At 45.3% G+C, this 22304-nt stretch overlaps 2 protein-coding genes across 4 annotated transcripts in view; one reads left to right on the top strand and one right to left on the bottom strand.

Annotated features, from left to right (window-relative positions):
- Positions 1-22304, bottom strand: part of FBXL13 (F-box and leucine rich repeat protein 13) — a 37278-nt gene that overhangs the window by 14337 nt on the left and 637 nt on the right. Inside the window, exons 2-12 of the mRNA XM_078861111.1 lie at positions 18725-18828; positions 16858-16948; positions 16622-16689; positions 14620-14774; positions 14100-14209; positions 13897-14001; positions 13096-13191; positions 12363-12498; positions 4969-5021; positions 3184-3284; positions 343-472 (exon numbers count right to left, since the gene is read on the bottom strand). Coding sequence (XP_078717237.1) covers positions 343-472; positions 3184-3284; positions 4969-5021; positions 12363-12498; positions 13096-13191; positions 13897-14001; positions 14100-14209; positions 14620-14774; positions 16622-16689; positions 16858-16948; positions 18725-18828 — 1149 coding nt within the window. The remainder of the gene's footprint in view (positions 1-342; positions 473-3183; positions 3285-4968; positions 5022-12362; positions 12499-13095; positions 13192-13896; positions 14002-14099; positions 14210-14619; positions 14775-16621; positions 16690-16857; positions 16949-18724; positions 18829-22304) is intronic.
- LOC144934862 (leucine-rich repeat-containing protein 17-like) lies at positions 337-9197 on the top strand. 3 transcript variants are annotated; one of them, XM_078861108.1, is made up of 5 exons: positions 337-402; positions 885-1026; positions 5322-6207; positions 6932-7087; positions 7824-9197. In XM_078861108.1, the coding sequence occupies exons 3-5, from the start codon at positions 5361-5363 to the stop codon at positions 8231-8233; spliced, it is 1413 nt and encodes a 470-aa protein (XP_078717234.1). In that variant the 5' UTR covers positions 337-402; positions 885-1026; positions 5322-5360; the 3' UTR covers positions 8234-9197. The 3 variants fall into 3 exon arrangements, with proteins under 3 accessions (XP_078717234.1, XP_078717233.1, XP_078717235.1); XM_078861107.1 differs by lacking the exon at positions 337-402 and adding an exon at positions 427-502; XM_078861109.1 differs by lacking the exons at positions 337-402; positions 885-1026 and having other exon boundaries at positions 5247-6207.

The raw sequence follows: 22304 nt of genomic DNA, 5'->3' as shown, positions 1-22304 counted from the left end.
CTTGTTCTGAAGCAAAATTTGAATTCAATTTACCAACTGCTCGCACATCTGGAAGCAATTACTGTGACTGCTCAGAGCAATGACACATTTTTGCACACGTTCCAAAAAAACTCGACTTCATGGTCGGTCCGGTCGAGAGGAGCGCAGGAGGGAGGGAGGGGGGGGCGGTGGTTTAAATGACAAGAGGAATGTTCATTGGCTAGAGCATTGAGCTTTATAGGACGAGAGTAAATGTAAAAGCCAGAGCGAGCCAAAGCTGGTTTGCAGCCGCAAATGGGCTTTGTTCAGAGTGTGGGCGCTGGCCATGTGCTACAAGTATTGAAAACATTTTAAATGCCCCACCTGCGTGCATCCGGAGAGGTCGAGGTACAGCAAGCGACGGCAGCCGGTGCGAGTGGCCAGGTAACGCAACCCTTTGTCTGTGAACTTGCAGCAGTAGGCCAGGCTCAAGTACTGCAGCGGGAGACAGAATCTACCCACGAGAGGGGACAGGGGCAAGAAGGTAAACACTGCCAAACTCTCCGCTTTTGTAGCTCCAAGCATTTTTTTACAACTCTATGCAGCAACGTGAAATGTTTTCGCATTTGCGTTCGGTTTACGATCTCACGTGCTTTTTTTCATTGCATCGTTGAGGAAAACTTAAGGGGGCTATGTTTTTTCCATGCCGGCGACGTCGTGTAACGTGTAACTATCGCGGTTCCTAGAACGCTTGCCAGGAGATGTTTGTGTGTGGGGCCCCGGCTGGGATGAGTTTCCCCGTGTCACGGTGGAATTGACGCAGCTGCAGCAGCGGGCGAGCACTGTACACAAGTGTTGTGGTGGGGAGGGGGGGGGATGGGACCGCCGCGTCTCTCGTTTCTAAGCTCATTTGCACCGCGGAGCAGACCACAGTCTCCAGCCTCCTCCTGAGCGTGGACCTCGGCCAGTGATCGGGGTGCTGGTGGTGGGGGGGGGGAACGAAAAAAAACCCAGGGAGAGGACGTGGCAAGACAAGCGCCCTGGAGCACACCTTCTGGACTCTTGCAGGTGAGCCATTCACACAGCTGACCAGTCTGAAAGGTATGTGCTCTGATGAAGGTCTCATGCCCGAAACGTCACTTATTATTTATTGTCTTCATTGAAGGCCACAGTGTTAATGACGTGCACCACTGCCAATGCAGCATCGCCATATCATTTAATAGTAAAAAAAATGCAATTACTCGACTAAATAACGTTGCTTTTAATTGTGCGTAGCCGTTGTTGGCTATGAAAACTTCTTAATGCAGTCGTCCAAATTCTCATGTACCAATGCCTAAATTATAAATGTATATTTTTTAATACTGAGAAGTTACGCAAGAGAATGTAACGGAACAGTGATGCTGAGATGACATGAAGTACAAAGATAGATATTAGAAGGGGAGTAGGAAAGGTGACATGCCTTCACCGAAGTTATTCACCTTGAACACGTGTTTTCTGAAAATTGGACTAGCTGAATGAAGGCAAAAACACAAAGGGATAACAAAATCTATTTTCTGATGACAAAGTATGTATAGCAACCCATGGAAAAAGCAACTAATGGAACTTAACAAATAAGGCTGCAAAGTTAGGCTCTAAGCTAAAAAAAGAGTCACACAACAAGTTTGTTAAACAAAAGAAAACCATGTTGGAGGGACACAGCTGTAAAACACGACAGTGGTTCCTCGGCAATTACTGGAGGCAGACCAGGATCAAAGCGATGACAGAGATGTGAGCGCAAGCAGGCTGAAATGCTTTCACAAAACTGAACTTCATTATGAAAAGCAACACATGTGCCCAAAGCAGAGTTTTCGTTTTAATCAGTCACTGTTACCTACTTTGACATATGGCTCAGAAACAAGGGCACTGAACAAAGAAAATGGAATAACAGCTGAAAGGTATGCAAAAGCGTGGAGCTATGCATCCTTGGAATTAGACTAAGACGCATAAAGAGGAACACATAGACCAGAGAACTAATGCAAACTCTATGAATATTGATTGTCGAGGGTAGCAAGTGAACTTGGGCACAGCACATCTCTAGAAGGGAAGATGACCGATGGCCGAGACTGATGATAGAATGGCAGCCAAAGGAGGGAGCACGCCCAAAATGCCAAAAGAACGCAGAGACGGACCGATGAGATCAGGTCATGTGCAGGAGCTGGGTGGATTGTGGCATCGCAGCAGCGTGGGAGATGGAGACGTCATGGGGAGGCCTTTGTCCAGCAGTCGTAAGATCTTGGCTGACTCCATGGCTACACTGCAGGCTCATCGTGCCTCGCTCCGTGGAGAACGCGCCCGTACGTCGACTACATCCCCTCCCCGGGGGACTCCTCATCAACGCTCACAACTTTCACTTCATGTTTGGGGACAGTTTTTCGATTTTTGAATACTGCTCATTTCTTGTATTCACATTAAATGTTTCAAATGTTTGGATGTAGAACTTATTTTACAGCGTATGTAACGAACCGTGCTGATCAGAGGTGCGGGGGAAGGACAACAAACTAAACGAGATAAATTAGTTTTCAATCGAGATTTAAAAGTGCACAGCTCCAGTGGCTTGCCAATGTAACAAGGTTACAATTTACAAAAGTTAATAAAATAAAATTATAAGTACTATAAACAATACTAAGCCGTAGTTGCACACCTGCCCAACCACTTCAGCTTCACACAAAACTGGTGTTGTCAGTGGGAGCCATGCCTCTGACAACCGTGTTTATACAACACAATTTGGATGTGTATAGTGGCGTCTAAATACGATCGCATCTCAAGATGCTGTACAGAAACAGAGGGCAAATATATTTAATTCATAGAGGCAGTGAGTCACAGGCAGAGCGAAAAAAAAGAGGTCTTCAGTCTGCACTTGAAAAGGGAAAATGAACAGCATGGATGGCTGGAGAGAAGTTTCGGACCCTGGGGGCAGCATTGAAGAATGAGCAACCTCTCAGCGGGAGATATTTCTTGACTCCAGTGTACTATTCGTAATATTTGTTGCATTGCAATATGTGAATAGTTTCCACAACTAGCTCATTCAGTAAAACTCCATTCTTAGGCATCTACTTTAATTTGTTTTCAAGATAATTAAATAAACAGTCTTAGTTAGCAGCATACATCAGCCTGACACAGACGAAAATTTACTCTGGCAGAATACAAGTACGTGTGTGCCAGGAGTATACAGAGGTGAAGAGTTACCTGGCCAGGGCGCGGAGGGAGCCGTCACCTATATTAGTGTAGGCCAGGTTGAGGTAGAGCAGAGAGCGGCATCCTTCTGCCACGATGGCCACCATTTGATCCTGAGAAACAAAAGCCAGCGAAAACCATTGTCTTTTCCTTCGTCGTCGTCTTCTTCCTGGAATTTTGTGTGTCCTGCGCCATCACCACATCCACGCCACAGTCCTTCAAATGGGCATCTGTGACTACTGGCCATCTGTGAAAAAGAGCTTGGTAGCTCATAAGATTCCTCCCAGATAAATATTCCGATCATATCCTGGGTCACCACTCCAAACCACCCATTTATAGGCCTGCCTCTCGGCCTCCACTCAGGTGTTTCCATGTTCATCACCTCTCTTGTTGCGATGTGATTCTCCTGTTGATAACTTCCTAGCCATCTAAGTCGACTCTGTCAGCTTGCCTGAGATGGGTACCACTGTTACCTTCTTCATCGATTAATTTCCTTCCCGAGCGATATCGATTCTTACACTGGTGATAAACGCACCACATTCAGAGGCAGCTCTCTGTTTCTGTCTTTACAACACATTCTACCTATCTATACATCCAGGTCGACATTCTTTCAGTGTCTGGAAAATAAACAACTCTAGCTTTCTCTTCATTTCTGACCAGGTCCAGAAAAGTATTCCCTCGAGGCAACGAATATTTGTTCCCAACCAGTGAACATCTTTTACTTCTTTGTACCCTAGGGTTAGGGGTCAGAGGTGAGGTGGCTGCATTTGTTAAGATCATGTTAGCACCCAGAAAACCGAGCGAATGTTTGACAAAAAACTTTGAAAAGTGATCTTAAAATTGTAATTTCAGTCAGAATTGCATGGACTTGTGTGTAAAGGATGACTTACAAAGGAGGGGGTACAATTATTCATAAAGGGGATCAATAACCATAAAGGGGATCAATATCCATAAAGGGGATCAATATTCCCAAATATTATTTCCTAGGGGGAACAAAAACATTTGTTCCAAGAGGACCAAATGTTTCCTAGAGGAACAAATGTTTGGAGGGAACATATATTCTCTGACACTGGCTACTATGCAGGGATAACATCTCCTTAAATACATAGTCTTCCATATTTTTCAAAGTACGTTTTATGATTGGGATCGTCTCTTGTTGTCGAATTCGGCAAACCCGTGACATTTTAGCCGAATGGAAGGATGTTTGGGAGTCGCTACAGTGGTCATTATCACGGTGGTCTGCTGCACTGCATGGATGTCACCATGTGCTGGGTTTCACATAGCTACAACAAATGCCTGCAAGCACGAGCAGCAGTAAGAGATGGTAATCTGAAGATTGGCCGGGCTCCACGTTGTTCATCTGGATAGAGTTTAAGCGTCCTGATATTAAAGCCATAAAAACGATTCTGTAAATTACCACCAATAAATGTCTTCAGGCACTGTACAAAAGCCACACATCTCCTTTTTTGTTTCAGAACTCAACAAAACTTGTCTCGTGCTCATTTAAGGAAGGCCAGCATCACTTGTGAAGAGGTGATGCAGTGGTTAGCCCAGTGCGTGATGAGCCTAGTGACCTCAGTTTGATTCCTGGCCATGGCTAACATCAGTAATAATTATTTTAAATCAACCGATCCTGGGCCCACCTCCTTCCCCCTACCTTTACCTCCCCTCACTGATCAGTACGGTGAAGTACAGTCAACCAACCTCCATGACTGACATGGCATCATAACGTTCATCCAGCAGTGGATTACAGTGTGTCCTGAGTGGCCTGGCATGCCGCTCGGTGAAGGATATTACCGTCAAACCCATGCATTCTGAGAGGTTCAAATCTTGCAGGTTCTTGCACTCACCTGCAAAACAAACAAAACACATTTCATTAGTAATGGTGTGTCCACTCTTAGATGCAATATACATACACATGCAAGCTAATTTTACTATCATACGGTGTGTAATGATTCACACCCCTCATGATGACAAATCGTCACAATGTTTGGTGGAAATTCAGTAAAATATTGTTTCGGTTGTAGTGAATGCGGCGACCGTTGCTATTTTCTTGGTCACCAACCCAGGTAGAATGGGCCGAAATTACCTCTTGGTTAATCCTCTGTTATTTAGCCATTCATCTGAGACCCCACGCTGCTTCTCCACAGAAATCGCAAGTGACACTTTGGCGTTATTGTGGCGCAGCAATGCCAGGCGGAGGAGGAGCTGTGCGCTGGCCGTGGGGCTGCCGTTGTCCCGGAGCCCTTCTCGTCTTCTCGCTCGTGATCATCGCTCTGCTTCCTTGCATCTCTACGGAGAAGAACCCACGCAGGCAGCGCCCGGGTGCCCGCACGCGCGCATGCTCGGGGGACTGTCGCCGGGAGCAGAGGGCGTTTCCCCGCAGCGTGGATGAGTGCGAGGTATTCTACTTCAACGAAGAGAAGAGCCTGGATTGCAGAGGAAGAGGCCTAACCAGCCTGTCGGCGAAGATTCCCCACAACATCATTCACTTAAACATGGCACAAAACAAGATTAGCGTGCTTCTGGACTACCAGTTTGTCAAGTTTCAGGAGCTCAAATCTCTAGACCTCAGCGGGAATGTCATTCAAGAAATGCAAGCAAACGCGTTCGCAGGCCTCAACGTTCTGCACACTCTGCTGCTGCAGTTCAACCGCCTGGCGCTCGTCGCCGAGGAAGTGTTCATTCACCTACCGAAGTTGCAATTTCTCAGGATTTACAAGAACCCCTGGCACTGCAGCTGCGAGATGGAGGGAATGCTGCACTGGCTGCAGCTTCCCAGCAGCCGACACATGGCCCTCTACGCCGAGTGTAGCTCCCCCTCCGAGCTGGCCGGAGAGAAGCTGAAGAAAGTGAACTTGCAGGTGCTGTGCCCCGCGGCCGCATGGGGCGCCTACTCCAGCCAAACAGACCCGAGCAAGAACACCACAGACCCCAAAGAGGAGACCGTACAAGACCTCACTCCTCAAGTAACCACGATTGGCAAATGCGTCGTCACCAACTTCCCAACGCACGCCGTCAATTGCCACGGCAAAGGTAAATCCTTAGATTGATTCACAACAGTGCCATTGTGTTGCAAGGTTCTTTTCGGTTAAATATTACACACGTGAATCAGAATAACAAGATAATCCTGCGAATTCTGTAACGACGTTCCACATTCGTTTGTCCTGGATAGTATATTCTTAGCAATAATATTCCACTCCGAGTCGCACTCGATAATGTCACATGGCGCGTGACATGTACGCAACACGACTTAAGGCATACTGTAACATTGTCAATGGGAGGCGAGCGAGAGGAGAGGCTCACACTTCCGCTTCACTTTGGTACGGCGAACACTTTTAGCGTTGCTTTTGTCTCCACATTTTGGGCAACATTTTTATCAATTCGGCCAGTATTCTCACAGGCAAATTCCTCATAGCAACACAAGTGTGTGCTAAAGTTTCAGTCACGTGCTAATCTGTTACAGAAAAGCACATGGACCAAACTAACTAATTAATTCAACCTTAGTTGGGTGGCATTTAAAAGAGCATTAACGGCAATTATTGGGAATTGCTAATAAATATTTCTAAGATTTACGGCAGAAGACACGAATATTTACCATTTTCAACAAAATTTATATTTAAACTTTAAACATATGCCATGAACTTTTTTGTAAACCTGAGACTCCTTTTCTGTTATACATCTAGGCATAACGTACATGTAGTCTGTAGGCATAGGTAATATCTGACCAACCCATTAAGTGTACTACTTTGCTTGGCAGGACTCCTCATGATTCCGAAGAAGCTCCCGCTGGACATAACCAGCCTGGACATGTCCTCTAACCAGATTCACAGCCTGCTGGCCGGCAAACTGCAGTCATTCAGGCATCTTCGCTTCCTTAGTCTGCGGAACAACAGCCTGGACTACATCCACCCTGGTAAGGAAGTAGAGTGCCACACATCTTGCCTGGCCCACCTCCCACCTCACTATATACACATGCGTGGCAAACACACTGGACTATGAACTGGGTCACTTGAGTTTGATTCCTGGCCTTGGCTAACATCAATGGCGAGTGATATCTAAACCAATCCTGGGTGCCTCCCTTCATCAACCCGAACTAACCAGCGTGTTGAGGTCTGGTCAAACAACCCACACAATGGACGTGGAATAAGGGAAGCCTTAATTCAGTAGTGGATTGACAAGAGCTGTTCATGTAAATACCGAAATTGTAGCTGATAATGTTCAGGTCTCTGTTTGCCACTGGTGTGTAACATTTCTGCGTTTACAAATGTGGAAAAAAAGAAGATCCCTGTATAGCCTTAATATGCTGTTAGGGCGAGTGCTTTTAGCGAGCACCTATTAAGGCTAAAAGGGCACACGAGGCCCATTACCATTACCGGCTGCCTCCGTCTTCCCAGTGGTAACGTGTACACATTGCACCAGGTACTGATTTAAAGCTGAGTAGACCTAAGAGAGGCCCAAGACCGGTTCCGATACTTGCCACCGAGATGTTGGCTGTGGCCACGAATCGAACTCAGACAGTTGGGTTCATAGTGCAGTGCGCTCAACACAATAACTTCCCACAAACACACAAACAAGCACCTGAATGAGAGATGTATTGCTCTCATCCCATGAGACGAGTGTATTACTGAAGTGTCGCCACTGCTATGCAGACGCCCTTGCAGGGCTGCACGTTTTGGAGCACGTGGACCTGCGCAACAATCGCCTGTCCAGCCTCGAGTTTGGGACTCTCAAGGACATGTACCACCTCCAGTCCCTACTGATCGAGGACAACCCCTGGCGGTGTGACTTCGACATCCACTATATGGTCTACTGGTTCAGCTACCACATGGGGGTGAGGTACGGGGAGCCTGTGTGCACCCAGCCGTCAGAGTTCAAGGGCTGGACTCTGGCTAATTACATGCGCCGTTACTACAGCGACTGCTCTGCCAGATCAAACACGAGAGGCGGGTTAAACCAAGCAAATTCCTCCTCAATTGAGAACCAGTGGGATATTAGAAACAACAGCATAGATGAAAGCGTTGGTATCAGCACCGGCAGCATAGGCGTCTCCCTTCCGTAACGTCCCACTCTTTTCATCTTCTCGTGTGCAGCGACAAAAAAAACCTCAGCTTGTGCCCAGGATGCCTCGCATGAACGTGCCGTAAATCACGACCGTTGGCTTGTCCCTTAATGCCGTGTGTCAAAACATGCGGGCCAAGAGGATGTTTTGTTTTACTGGCGACCACGCGTGTCACCGTGAGTGATGTTTGGGTTGGGGAGTGGGTCTCGGCAGGTATGGATATGTAATGGTGTGACTCAATGCCTGGTTTGGTCTGCCAGCAGCGCTCCACTACAGTAAAAGCTACAAATTCTACGTCCTTAATGGCGCCTTTTATAATGAAGCTTGCAATCTTAAGAGCTGGCAGAAGTGGCATGACGTTTAAATGCCTTAGCAGCATAACCCTAAGTTTTAACAATATTACATTGAAATAGAATCTACCCACCAAACTGGTCTAATGCAAATATCTTTTATATCATATTGGCCAGTCCCAACACTACCCTATACCCCGAACGGAAAAATGCACTGTGCTCTGACACTAACCTTAGTTAAGAAAGTGACATGATTTATTTGATCTCATTAACTTATATTAGCTTAAAAAACAATCTCAAAGAAAATTTAACTCGGGGAATTTTATGCAACTGGCCATCACTATTTGTAAATACCAATTAGAATCCTCAGTGATTTCATTACCAAAGTGAGACAAACATCTTTTAAATTATTTACAAATGTAATTTTACTCTTCAAAGCAACACCAATGTCAAATTTGGCACTGGAAAAATATTAGTGCAAAAGGATAATTGCTGTGCAGACACTGTCTCTCTGTCACAAGCACCAAACCACACGTTTATTTTCCCAATAGGATGATCATTGTATTTGGCAGTTAGTTTTCAAATAAAATGTTGGGGTTATTCAGTTGGTCACAATTATTAAAAACTCATGTTTCTACAATACTTATGTTTGTATTCTGTGGATAATAAATTATTGGTTGACCGCTAAAAACGATTATGGTTTTAACTCCGCAAATGTGTCCCAGTCGAAAATTTATCAAAAGTGGGATTTCAGTTTTTTATGCAATAAAAATGCTCGTGTCGGGATGTAAAATACATACTTAACTTTGTTCCTGGCTTAGTCTGAACAAGTTTTGCCAATGTCTGTGTGTCCCACGTGTGACGTCACTCCACGTCAGCCAGCCCCCCTCATTAATAATCATGAACAGGTGACGTCACTCCACATCGAACAGCCCCCCTCATTAAGAGGTGGCGTCTTCCAAATGGAACCCCCCCCCCCCCCCATTAATAAGAATTAGCGGGTGACGTCACTCCACATGGGGGGGCGAGGCGCCTCCTCCCCCCTCCTCAGTGTCAACTTACAGCCCTCACTACAAAGGCAGAACCATCACATCACACGATCTCCGTCACGCTGTTGAGACATCGAAGTAAAAAGGACGTCATCACGAACAAGGGATTATAACCTTTACACGAAATAAGTCTGTCACCGCGGCCTTACAAATTGCACACGAAATCATGCAATGAATATCACGTCGCGGTCTGCTTTTCGCTTGCAAGTTTCAGATTTACTGAAATACACCCACGTCCTTGGATGGACAAAAGTCGAGTTGAAAATAAACTTTACGAATTGCCGCTTTTATTCCATAGCGTAGTGTTAAGCAGTACGGCCTGTGTTAGGTAGTTATATTGTGTTCACTCGCTGTTAGATGTCTAAACCGTCATAACTATTTTTGTCTTACGTACAAATTTTGTATTAAAATAAATGAATCCATTGGTTATGGACACCTTGTGTTTGTCATTTTAACTTGACGACGTACTGAATGGATTGTTAAGGTGCTTTGCCTGTTGAGACACGAGAATAATCTTCGGACGTTTCCCGCTTTTACTCCAATTGTGCCAGCAGGGTCATGAAATGAAGCATCTCTTTTGAAACATTGCAGAGCAATGCATCATCCCATGTATTGGAGAATGGCCCATAGAAACAAACAGTACAGAATCTGTTTTGAGAAGGTTTTTTTTAAATTATCTATACCCTAGTGGGATTACTTTCCCACAAGCCCTGCTAAAGTGATAAGTCCATTGCATAGAAGTGCAACACGCAATGTGTGATTCTGTGAGCTGGAATTTAGCCAAATGAAGTGAAAACCCCAAATTTAATGTGATGGGATTCTTTTTTTTATTAAATCCTTTATATTAAGTTCACTTGCTTGCTTGCTTAGGACCGTGCAAATCTTTCGGTCGTTTTTTAACCCACTTCCCTTGATCCAATCGAGCTGAAATTTTACACACAGACTCGTTGTGCGTGACAATTAATGTTCGTGAAAATGTTTTTCCAAAATTTTACACTTTTTAGGACAAAAATATTATATTTAATTACCAATTGCTTAATGCTGCCATGCAATCATCTGACCCATAGGTGGCAGCCATCTCAAGCCAGAGGACGAGAGGACTCTAGCCGCCACGCATATAAAGGATCTATAGTGAAAAACTTTGTTTTTACGGGTTATACTTGTACAGTGGTGACTTGTCAGCTCGCTATAATTGAGAACACCCAGCCTTCTCTTGGATGGTTTCCTGTATTCAAACCCAGAATCTCAGTGGTTCAGTCCACTGATCGCTGAGCCACCTGACAACCTCCAAAATGTTTATTATTTACAGTTATTATGAGCGGTTCAAACCTTTGGAATACAAGACGGTTAACTGATGTGATTGTGCACAAAATCGCACAATGGCAAAATCATACACATCACAGTTGACAATTCATAACAATGATGAGAGATAACACGTGCGATTACATAATCGCGGCGCATCTTCGTGAGCGTGGCCAGCAGCAGTACGCACTGGGAGAGACCGTGAGTTGACTGTGCCCATGTAGTGCCACTGTTTGACAATCAATCAATCTTTAGTTGACGAGCCAATATCGCCCTCACTAAAGTAGGCATCAGTGCACATTACAACGGAACGGGAAAGGCACGGGGGGGGGGGGGGGGGCATAGAGCAAGAGGAATGAGAAAAGAAACCCGTAGCGCCCTCGAGAGCTAACACCGACCGAGCACAGTAAATTGCGACCGTGCTCCAAATAGAGTGGTGTGCTGACTCCGCGTCGGCGGCATGGGGATATAGAGCGGAGTGGTCTTCTGGGTATTACATTTTACTACTGCTACTCCTCTTTATTGTAGCAATTATTGGCTTGTCTTGGCACGGTGTATACTGCTCTAGTCTGTAAGTATATTACCCCAAACTCGCATTCTTTTATCCTGCCAATTCAAAAGTTAATATGCTCTTCAAAACTGCACCATGTTTTTATATATATTGTACGAGTCAAATTGTCCGTTTTCCCCCCTATTTGGTTTTATTTTGGCTATTTCATTGATACATTTCCCCAAGTTTCTCCCAAGTCTTCCTTGAAAAAAAAGAGATTCGTCTCAATGGGATCTCACCTCATTTTGAAGCACTGACGATGAGGCTGTAATGTACTGTCATACAGCCTAGTTCAAGTAAAGTAAATATTTATTTGACATTAATAGCACAGTGTGATATTTTACCCACCTGGCCAATCAATTAATTGGAACGATTTAGGGGGTCGTGATTCGATTTAAGAACGGATTCGTGTTTTAGCATTATCATGAATGTTGCAGTCACCAATGTGTGCAGTATTCACGTGAACATATGACATACAACACACGCGAATTGAAAAACACCGACTGTGACACATGATTCGGTGCCCTTATCACCAGTGTAAGAATCGATATTGCTCGGGGACTAAATTAATTGATGAAGAAGCTAACAGTGGTAGCCATCTCAGACAAGCTGACAGAGTTGACTCGGATGGCTAGGATGTAATCAACAGAGGAAAACCACATGAGAATATGATGAACATGGAAGCACCTGTGTGGAGACCGAGAGACACGCCTAGAAAGAGATGGTTGAAAGTGATGAACCAAAATGTGACTGTGGAGTGGACTTGCAGATGGCTCAGAGTAATGAGGGAATGGAGAAACAGACTCAGGAAGGCAGGCCCCACACGAGTGTGAAAAACACCAAGAATCAGAATGAGAATTAAGAATGATATATAATCCACACATCAACATATCACATTTCCTGAGCAATATATGCTGGGTGGTTAGTGCGGTGCTTACTGACGGCACGGAAGGCAGGTGGCCCAATCATGGTGCAGCCCCTGAGGCTGAGGTGCAGCAGGAACGGACGACAACGGCGCAAGAGGCGAGAGACAACATTGTCATCGATGCGGCCTCGTGCTGGGAACAAATCCATCTGCACGCAACACCCCGACGCAGCACGGCGCTCGTAACAGGGCACACAGCACTGATCACAGTGTAGCACAGTCAGGACAGAGCGTTAGATGTAATATAAAGCACAAAAAGCATGGAGAGGTGCATGCTTGGAGTTACGCTGAGAGACGGGAAGAATAACACGTGGATTAGAGCGCATACACAAGTTAAAGCCCTCATAACGACTGTGAAGAAAAGTGGGCTTGGGCAAGACACGTCGTGAGAAGGAACGATGAACGGTGGTTGAGACTCGTGAAAAAGAGGCAGGCCAAGCAGGAAACGCATCACAGAGAACGTCTACCACGCATATGGAGTGATGAAACAAGTCATAGAATCGAATGGATTTTTGCAATGCGAGATCGCCACAAGAAATAGCGCCAGCTTGGGTTCACCTTCATCCAGCAGTGAATAGATGATGGTTGCTGATGATGAAAAGCAGAAGATTTATCTGAAACATGTAGTCAAGTATGGCATCACAACCTGAATATCGCACTCCATGGGTACAATTGGAAAGTTAACACTGCAGGCAGCACTAGACAACACAGCAGCCGGCATGCCCCAGGTGGGTGCTACAGGTTACCCGGCTCCACAGGATGCTGGCTTGGGAAATGACCTTCCAGGAGCGGCATACACCGGCACATTTCACGAGGTTCATTATGTCCAAGTAGCTGAAAATCTGCAGAGGAAGCAAACAAATAATATCCCTTAAGTATATTTTATGATCATGATTGTAGACGTGTTTTCTCATCATTAGTTGCACAAAACGTGTAAAATATCAATTTGTATTTGAACAGAGATTAGTTCATCTCATCCTCCTCACAGCCTAGAAAAATCCCTCTCTGCAGCCATCCATGCTCTCGATTCCCTGCCTGTTTAAAACCAGGCTCAAGACTTTTTTTTATCAGCTACCTACAATTGACTGCCACTTATCGTTATTAAATAACCATGGCGACCGATTAGTTACAGCATCCTTCGGATGTGGTTGCATTTAGATACGTCATAAATCCAAACAGAGTTTAATATTGGACTCGATTTACATTCTGGGAAATGTTCTTTTCATTCAATGTTTGTTTAAAAACATGACCATCAATGGGAAATTACTAAGAAAAAGCATTTTGCCCATTTCGTTAACATGTGAATCTCTTATCTAAATCATAATTTACTCAATAAATAATTTTAATACAAGGGTCATTTTTATTTAAAGCATTTCATGCAACTCGTCGACTGGTCCCTTTACATTAACACCACAAGCAAACCTTTCTGGTGAGCTATACGTCGCTGTTTCTCAAATACAAATGTTAATCAGCCTAAGTTGGTTCATTGTAGCTCATCTCTGCCCAACCTGTGTCTTGCAAACACATGCTCAGACACCAAACTCAACCTTCAGAGCTGCCCGAGGAGGGAGCTGGGAGACTTGGTCAGCAGTGTTAGGTGGTGGAACCAAGTAGCTGTCGTTGTCCTCCTCCAGTTCACCCCTTTCCAGCCGCTGCACTCAACTCACAATCGACAATCAGTTCATGAGCTCAGGACAATCAACATGTTTATGTAATTTTAGTGTGATTGCAAATGGGTTAAATTGAAGACCTCAAAGTATTCCTTGGTTTTGCGAGCATCCAAGGCAACAGTGTGCCAGGCTTTGAGGACCAGACTGCAGAGAAGTTGCTGGTATACCCGTTGAATCCGAAGAGCAGCTCCTGCAAGTGTGCAGCATACAGCAAGCATACAGCAAGCATACAGCAAGCATACAAGCAAGCAAACACATACCACACAGAAAAAACATCACAGTATGCACACATAGTCCATAGTAGGATCACAAGCTACACGGCAGAGATGCACATCAAAACTCCCCCCCCCCCCCAATTATATCCAGATTGTGACATTGGTGTCATAACAAAATATTCATTCAAATCTATTGCAAAGTGGTGAAAGAACGGCTCGAGGAAGCAGATATCGCAGAGATACAAGTGAGATGCCTTCAAGTGGATACCGAGCAGCTGCCTGGATTAAAACCTCGGACCTCAACAGTGCCAGCTCAATACTCTGACCTCCAAGCCACCCAGCCGCCCTCTATCACGCATAAACGTAAAGGAACATGGAACCTCACCGGCCATGCGCTCCTGGCGTGCGTGTAGCCACTGAGACCAGCTGAGAAGGGCAGCACCCAACGTTTTCCGCATGTAATGGTCGCATGCTCGATGCAGGGCCCGCGTAAGCTGCTCCCTGCGAGCGCGCCGCCGGGCCCCGTACATGGCCCACCGTCTGTCATCTCAAACAACCAGTGCTTCATTTCAGCCAGAATAGTCCACAATGATGCTCTGGGAATTATTTTGGCACGCACACATCCATCTCACCTTACTCTGTTCTCATGGTACTGAATCTACACTGGCAGCAATGGTGAGTCCACGCAGCGAAAAAAATCTAAACCTGCTCGTAGGATTATAGTCATATAGGGTACGATAATATAGGATCGTTTACCGTGACCTTTAGCGGTAGTGCTTTCCAATAACGCCTACTTCAAGCGAGCCTAGCAGCGTTCTGGAAAATATCAAGTGAGAAATTAAGCCCAGCACGCAACTCACTGAGTGTGTGCAGAAGAAATGGAGCGACCCCCGCCCCGCCCCAGACTGGGTGAAAGTTGACAAGGGGCCTCAAAAGAAGGCCTTGGTTTACTGGAGCAGAGAGCACGTGAAGGGCAGTAGAGTGAGATTTTGACGGGAGGTTTAAAACAGGCAGACTCAAACATAAGCTCAAAGCCTGTGGCTGCCTCCCTCTGATCCATCCTGACCCCAGAGAACCCCTGAAGACCCTTGATGAAGTGCTTCATACTGTGTAGCCTGAGTGTGTTTGCTTAGCGGGGATGTAAATGGTATCACGAAGCTAAAGTGAAGTGCTTCACGGCACTTATGTGCCCATATGGAGAAGAGGGGTTTGTTTATTCATTACTCAATGTCTGTAAACAGTTGGCATATTTCACACACTTTTATTTTATTACAAGAGCTAATCCACGTGTATAGCCGAGTTAAGAGTTAGGTCTCATATGAGACGTGTTGCCTTGACTTTGATAACAATTATTCATTATAACATTGTGTAGAAGCAGATCACCGTGTGGACTTGGTTTCCCATTCAGCTTCACACTTTACCCCTGATGAAAACCATTCTGTGCATCACTGTTAACTCTTTATAATATGACTGGCTTCGTGGCTGCCTGCCACTGCTATTAAGGAGATATATCTGTTGTTATAGATTTGTCCATCAAGGCGTTTGAAAATAAATAACCACTTAGTTTATGGCATGCACTAACCCGAATAGTAAACTTTTGTAACCTCGGATGTGCTTCAATTTTGTCGTATTTCAATACTCAATTTGGGATCTTTTGATTTCCCCCAGATGCTCCTCACACGTGGTTCCTACATTGCATCTGCTTTGTGGAAAACAATTCCTTCCCATTTAATCTTAATTGGAGGATTCGATTCACTGCTCGGACAACATGAATTCAATCCGTTTTTAAACTGTACCTTATTATTAAATGTATCTCAAATTGTGATTTCATTTCGTCCATTGATCCTGTATTACATTTGTGATGTAGAAATAGCTATCGAGTTGTAGATTGATTTAGAATAGATTTGCACGTATCCTGAGCATGAGAACATATTGCAATCGACGGTGCATCGTTGCGTGTGGCGTGTACACACTCAGGATGTACGCACAATGGTAAGGTCTCCCTTTAGAAATAGACAAATTTCACTCGCTTTCAAACAAAAGGGCTCTCTCTCTCTCTCATCTTTTGTGAAGGTAGACTTATGGCGAAGCACATGCAAGTTGTGTGCATGCAGTGGGAGATAAAAACAGCCGCTAGAATATTTTTATTTTAAACACGCGTTTAGACTATTTAGATTATTTTGCTGCTATAAATGTCCGAATGATAAGCCACTTTGTTGAGCTATCATTTGCGGCCAGGTCGCTTTTGAAAACTAACTTAATACCTCTTTTTCCCGTTATGGTGGGGACGGTTTAGTTGTATTTGTGCGATTTTTTTTCAATTTTGAACTCCTATCGTATTTCGTGTTGTTTGTTGTTCTGGCTCCGAATAATTCACGGCTACTTACATGAAATATTCCCGTTGTAGTTTCCTGCGCAGGAAGGAGTATGCCTTCTCAAACTGGTGGGGAGTAGGCTGTAACAAGCAACAAACACAACCATTAGGCTGACTAGATTGCAAGCATCATCTTGATTTTTTTTCAGCCAAAAACCAACCGCAGCACTTGGAAAGTGTTCACGGGAAAGTGACCTTTCATTAGTTTTGTTTTTATCGCAGGACGGCGAGTGAACAAAGTGTACTTACCGCGTCGTCGTCGAACCTGAATATGAACGTCATGTATCCAGCGGTCACCCTCTTCAGCTTCGGCCTCAGACTCTCGTCAATGAACATCTCCCTAGCACGCGGGTGCATTGTGGGGCACAAAGGCAACACAACTACTGTTAAGTACAATCGTCATGCATTTATAACATCGACGGTAGGTTATATGTAACCGTGCAGGAACATTGGTTCAGGCAGTGATAGGAACCATATCACCCAGAAGACACCCGACCTCGGAAGCTAAGCAGGCGCTTTTTTTGAGCCTGGAAAACGCTGCGGGGCTGCGTGTTGGGTAGCAGAGGAGGATGCGGCAAACCCCATTATTGTACTGTATTCTATGCTCCCACGTCCACGCCTCCCCGCTCGCACTGACCAGCGTGGGGAAGTAGAACGCATGATCCAAAGACCTCCATCCACGACCAGGTGTGGCGAGGCCTTTATCGAGTGGCGGATTGACTAAATAGCTGGACATATCGACTGGTTTGTGTGTGTGGCCGAATCTGCGGCACCCTAACCGGTACTGCACGCTGCACACGCCGATTTGATTGCTTCGATTCGTTGAATGTTTATATTCATTGAAAGCTTCTTAGCCATGCTTCGATTCGTTGAAATTCAACTTCCTGCAGGCCCTGCCCCTTCCTCTTTATACCCCGCCCCCTTACGCCTTAGGCCCCACCCCATTCCCGACTAGCCCCACCCCATTCCCGACTAGCCCCACCCCATTCCCGACTAGCCCCACCCCATTCCCGACTAGCCCCACCCCTTTTCGTGTCGACTCCATGCCTTCAGGGTCAGGGCTGGTTTGGTGGTGGTTGTCGAGTATGTGTGTGTGTGCAGAAAGAGGTCGGGCGAGGTGCTTGCTGGCCACCCACCCCCTCGTGTGCCGTTCCGGCCTTCATAGGTGCTACTCACTAACAGCACTTGCCCCAACAGTATTTGAAGGCTCTACGCGGGATCTTTGTATTTTGTGTGTGTGCAGCAAGAGGTGGTGGGTGGTGACAGCAGTGGTGGGGCAGCTTCCAGGCAATCGACAACCAAAGTCGCTCTCTGAGCACCAATGGACTCTACAGTAATTCCTCGTTTAACGTGGTAGATGCGTTCCTGAAAAAGTTCCGCGTGAAGCAAAAGCCATGTTAAGCGGCGGATTACTACGACTGAATCACATTCGCACCATGAAATCAGCCTTTCAGTCACCCCGTGGTGGGACAAAGCACTGAGACGAGGGTACGTTGCCACGTACTCTGTCATTCCACTCAGCCGCGCAGCTCAAGAAAGAAGTTTCCTGTCAACCGCTCAGAAGCTGCCTTATAACGGTGCTTGTTCCGCGTTATGTGAAAAGTGTTCCCAAATAGCAGAATTCCGCTTCAGCGAAAATGCATTGTGTGAACACACGTTAAGCGAGGACTTACCATGATGTATAGGTCATAATACAATACCTATTCTTTGGGTCTTTCGGTAAAGTCACGTAGATAGGTTCAAAGAAAATAACAAAAAACTACGACGTTTCGATCGCAACACAAGCATTCGTCATCCTGATGATGTTATTTTTTGTTATTTTCTTTGAACCTATCTACGTGACTTTACCGAAAGACCCAAAGAATATGAATTCCTGCAGTCACGAAAGCTTTAAGTCAAGAGTTAATACAATACCTGTCGAGGCAGTGTTCATGACAAATGTAGTAAAACTACTGTCAGCGCAGTCCTTTATTTGTTTGTATATTGTATTGCGTTTTGCCAAAACTTGTATTTATTATTTCATCTTGTACAACGTATGTTATACCTGTTGATATGCGTACTGTATTAAACAAGCTAAGAACTGCCATGTATGCCTTAAACGAAATACTTTTCTTACCAATCCAAGGTGTGTAGCCCAAATTCTTGTATTTCTCTCATTTTGTTTAAGAGAAATTCCAGGGGATTTTCAGGGCAGAGCACGCAAAGTGCGGTCAGCAACGCCTGTGCAGATGTAACACACACACAACAGGGCACTCGAATAAAAATGAAATATGTACAACTGTGACCAAATCGCTTGGGATATGCCAGAACTTAACAGATTTCGACATCTAAGCAAGTTTAAGCCTGGATAGCGTTCGTATGGGAAGACCATCATGCATTAAACAGATATAGGTTTCTGCCGGGGCTAAAATATCAGCAAGTAGCAATGTAGCCAATTCCATTACTGTATTATCCTGTGACCCAATGTCTATGCCCTCACCTTCACCAACCCGCACTGACCAGAGTGGTCTAGTATGGTCAAATAACCCCCTCGACCTGCATGACGCGGGGAGGACCTCAGCCAGCAGTGGATTGGAAAAATGGCTGTGTATGTACCATGTACACAGTGTACAGCTGTGCCCAAGAGGGAAGTATCCACAGACACAAATCCAAGTGGATAAATAATAAACATTGGCAAACCGTTGTACAAACAGGACAGTTTACACATAACTCACATTCCAACAGTTTTAGTCCAATTCTCTGCACAGCCCAGTTCTTAGGGCATTTTATGTGTATCCTCCATTACCAGACGTGGTTGCTGGATTTACGCCAAGCAAATAAACTTGTAAGAATTGTGTAAACCATGTCAATGAAATCTCGCTAAATATAGCGTCGTTGATTGGGCATGGCCCTGGCACTGATGTGCAACGTTTTTGTTCTCTCTTCAGGTTTTGTCTCAAGGACAAACGCCTCACATGATTAGAGATGGCAGCACCCTTGCACAACTGCACATTAGAAGGGCTGTTGTTTGGTTTTATCCTTTTATCTGAGAGCAACGTTTTTTTTGTTATTTTATCACGGTTGCTGAGCACAGACACAATGGCATGAAACGCCTAGCAACAAACAGCAATATTAAAGTTGTAATGGACAATAATTATTTAGTTTGTTTTAATTGAGCAAGGTTATAAGAACTTAAGAAAAGAGATCGTGCGGGGGAGTTCCAGAGTATAACAGTCCGATGGATGAAAGTGGAAAGAGAAGTGGTGTCGCCGGCAGTGTCGTTGGTTGAACAGTGTAGATGAGATGGTAAGTCTGGTAGACCGAGACCTCAATATGGTTGAAAGATCAATGGGTGAAATTTACGGAAACAGTAACCATGGCAGGAGCGATAAGAGACGACTGACCTGTCAGTGAGCGAGTGAACGGAGGGAATCAGTGAGTGCTGGCTCATCAATGAACTGCTACAAGTTGAATTATATCAAGTACAGTGAGGAAGAATATGGGCGCTCCATCCCAACTATTTCAAAAATAAAATTGCAATACGACCCAGATGTGTATGGATCGTGGAAACATTTATAGATGGATGGAATGGCTGCAATCCAGACAGGAGCACGTGTGTGATGACGGCTAAGTGGTAGACCGACTGATGGTTCAACTCTGGCTAACGGCGAAGCCTGAGATTCGTCGGAAACACCGTTCGCCTTTTGAGAAAGGATGCGGTGTTAAAGCACGATGATGCATTGCCATACACTGCACGTGCAAGGAATTTTCAGCAAAGCTTGGATGGAATGTCTTGTAACATCTGGCACGCGGTTCAGACGTAGTCCCCGCAGATTTCCATCTGTGCGCACTCCTGAAAGCTTTTCGTGGAAAGCGATTCAATAGAAACGAAGTTGTGGAAGCAGTGGTGAAGTCATGGCTTCAGGGTTAGCCAGTAGGGCCACTCGGGGTGGGGTATTTTAGTCGAGGGTAACTACGTGGAGCGATATGTACTGTAGTATGTTTGCCATATTGATGCTAATATTTAAAAGGTAACGTTTGTCTCTTTACTCATTGAAACATCTAAGATTAAATCACCTTCAAAGTGCCAAATCTCATAAGATCTCGGAAGATAAGCAAAGTTGACCCTGGCTAGAGCTTGGATGGGGCGACTGCAATTCATAACATGTGATTCAGGCTGCCGGGAACTACGTCGTGGGCAGCAGATGGCAGTGTTGCACATAAACCATTGTACCGTACTTCTATGCTCCCTGCCTTCAGCAACCCACACTGACTAGTGTGGTAACCTTTGGTCAAATAACCGCGGTGGACAGATAAAAGAGTTGTACATGTACTCATTGAAACGCCCTGGCATGTTATGCAGTTGACATTGAACATTCTCTTGAGCATTCACCCCACTCACCCCAGCTTGTATATATGTGCCATTCCAAGGGACCCCATGGACTTTTGTGCCTACAAGAAGCTGTAATTATATGCTCAGGAAATTAGAGACTGTGTCTGCGTTGAAGATTAGTGGGGGCGACGCTGTGGTTATGGTCACTGCATGAGAATCTGATCCTATTCCCGGGCCACGGTTACAATCAGTGGCGAGTGATATACGAACCGGTCCTAACCAGCTCCTTCATCAACCCACACTGACCAGCGTGGTGAAGTATGGCAACAATTCCCATGACAGACGCCTTCATCCAGCAATGGACTGACAAATGACCGTTGATTATTTGCATTGAGTGAAAAAATGCAGCCAGTCTGAATGAACTGCAGTACTTTATCACAAGTGCTGTAATGATTTTCAAAACATGTGCCCGGAACATGCGCTCTTTGGCTATCTATTTGTAAAAGCAATTTTCACTGTTACATTTTCCATTGGAAAAAAAAAGTTGCCTCTTAAGATGTACACCAGACACAGTGCAGTGATGTCGAGGGGGGTCTTGTAAAAATTCCAGCGCATTCAATGACACCAGAGGGAATGTATGTATGTTGTATGTATGTTGTACGTTGGACTTATTTCGCACCGTACGTAGCCAACCGTGCGAATCGGAGGTGCGGGGGGAAGGGCAACAGAGGGATGAGAGGGTTGAGGTAAGAGGAGCGAGGTGACAGGTGAGTGGGCAGAGGTGCGAGAGGAGACGTGAAGCCGAATGAGTCAGGGGTGAGACGTTGAGGCAGTGCCGGATTAAGCTCGTGCGGGGCCTGTGGTACATGTTATAAAGGGGCCCTAAAAATAAAACACCACAAATATTAAAACACAAATGTTTAACTTTCATAGTTAAGTAATTGTATTTTTTCATTTGCTATACAGCCAAATAATACAAATCGCTAACATTAAACAACCAGTCGTTCGTAAAAGTTAAAGGCGGTGTAGTACTATAGTAATAGAGCAAGTGCAGAATCACTGAACCGGAATTGATCGTCTGAAAGCATTTATCGCGGGGCCCTTGAAAGCCCGTAGCATATGTAGCTACTTTTGCTCCCAGGATAATCTGTCACTGCGTTCAGGGGGTGATGAGTGTGAGAGGGACGAGGTGAGGGGATTGAGACGGGTGAGAGGTTGAGGGCTGCGAGGTCAAAGTGGTGAGAGGTGCGATGGCTTTTCAATGTGAGTGGCTCGGGATTTGGTGTACGGGGAATGAGAGGTAACGGGGTCAAAGTTGGGAGGAGAGGTGTGAAGAGAGTGAGTGGTGAGGGATGTGGTGAGATTGGTGAGAGGGGAAAATGAA

Source organism: Lampetra fluviatilis, chromosome 11 (assembly GCF_964198595.1).
Source record: "Lampetra fluviatilis chromosome 11, kcLamFluv1.1, whole genome shotgun sequence".
Taxonomy (NCBI): domain Eukaryota; kingdom Metazoa; phylum Chordata; class Hyperoartia; order Petromyzontiformes; family Petromyzontidae; genus Lampetra; species Lampetra fluviatilis.
This window is presented reverse-complemented; position numbering and strand designations above follow the sequence as displayed.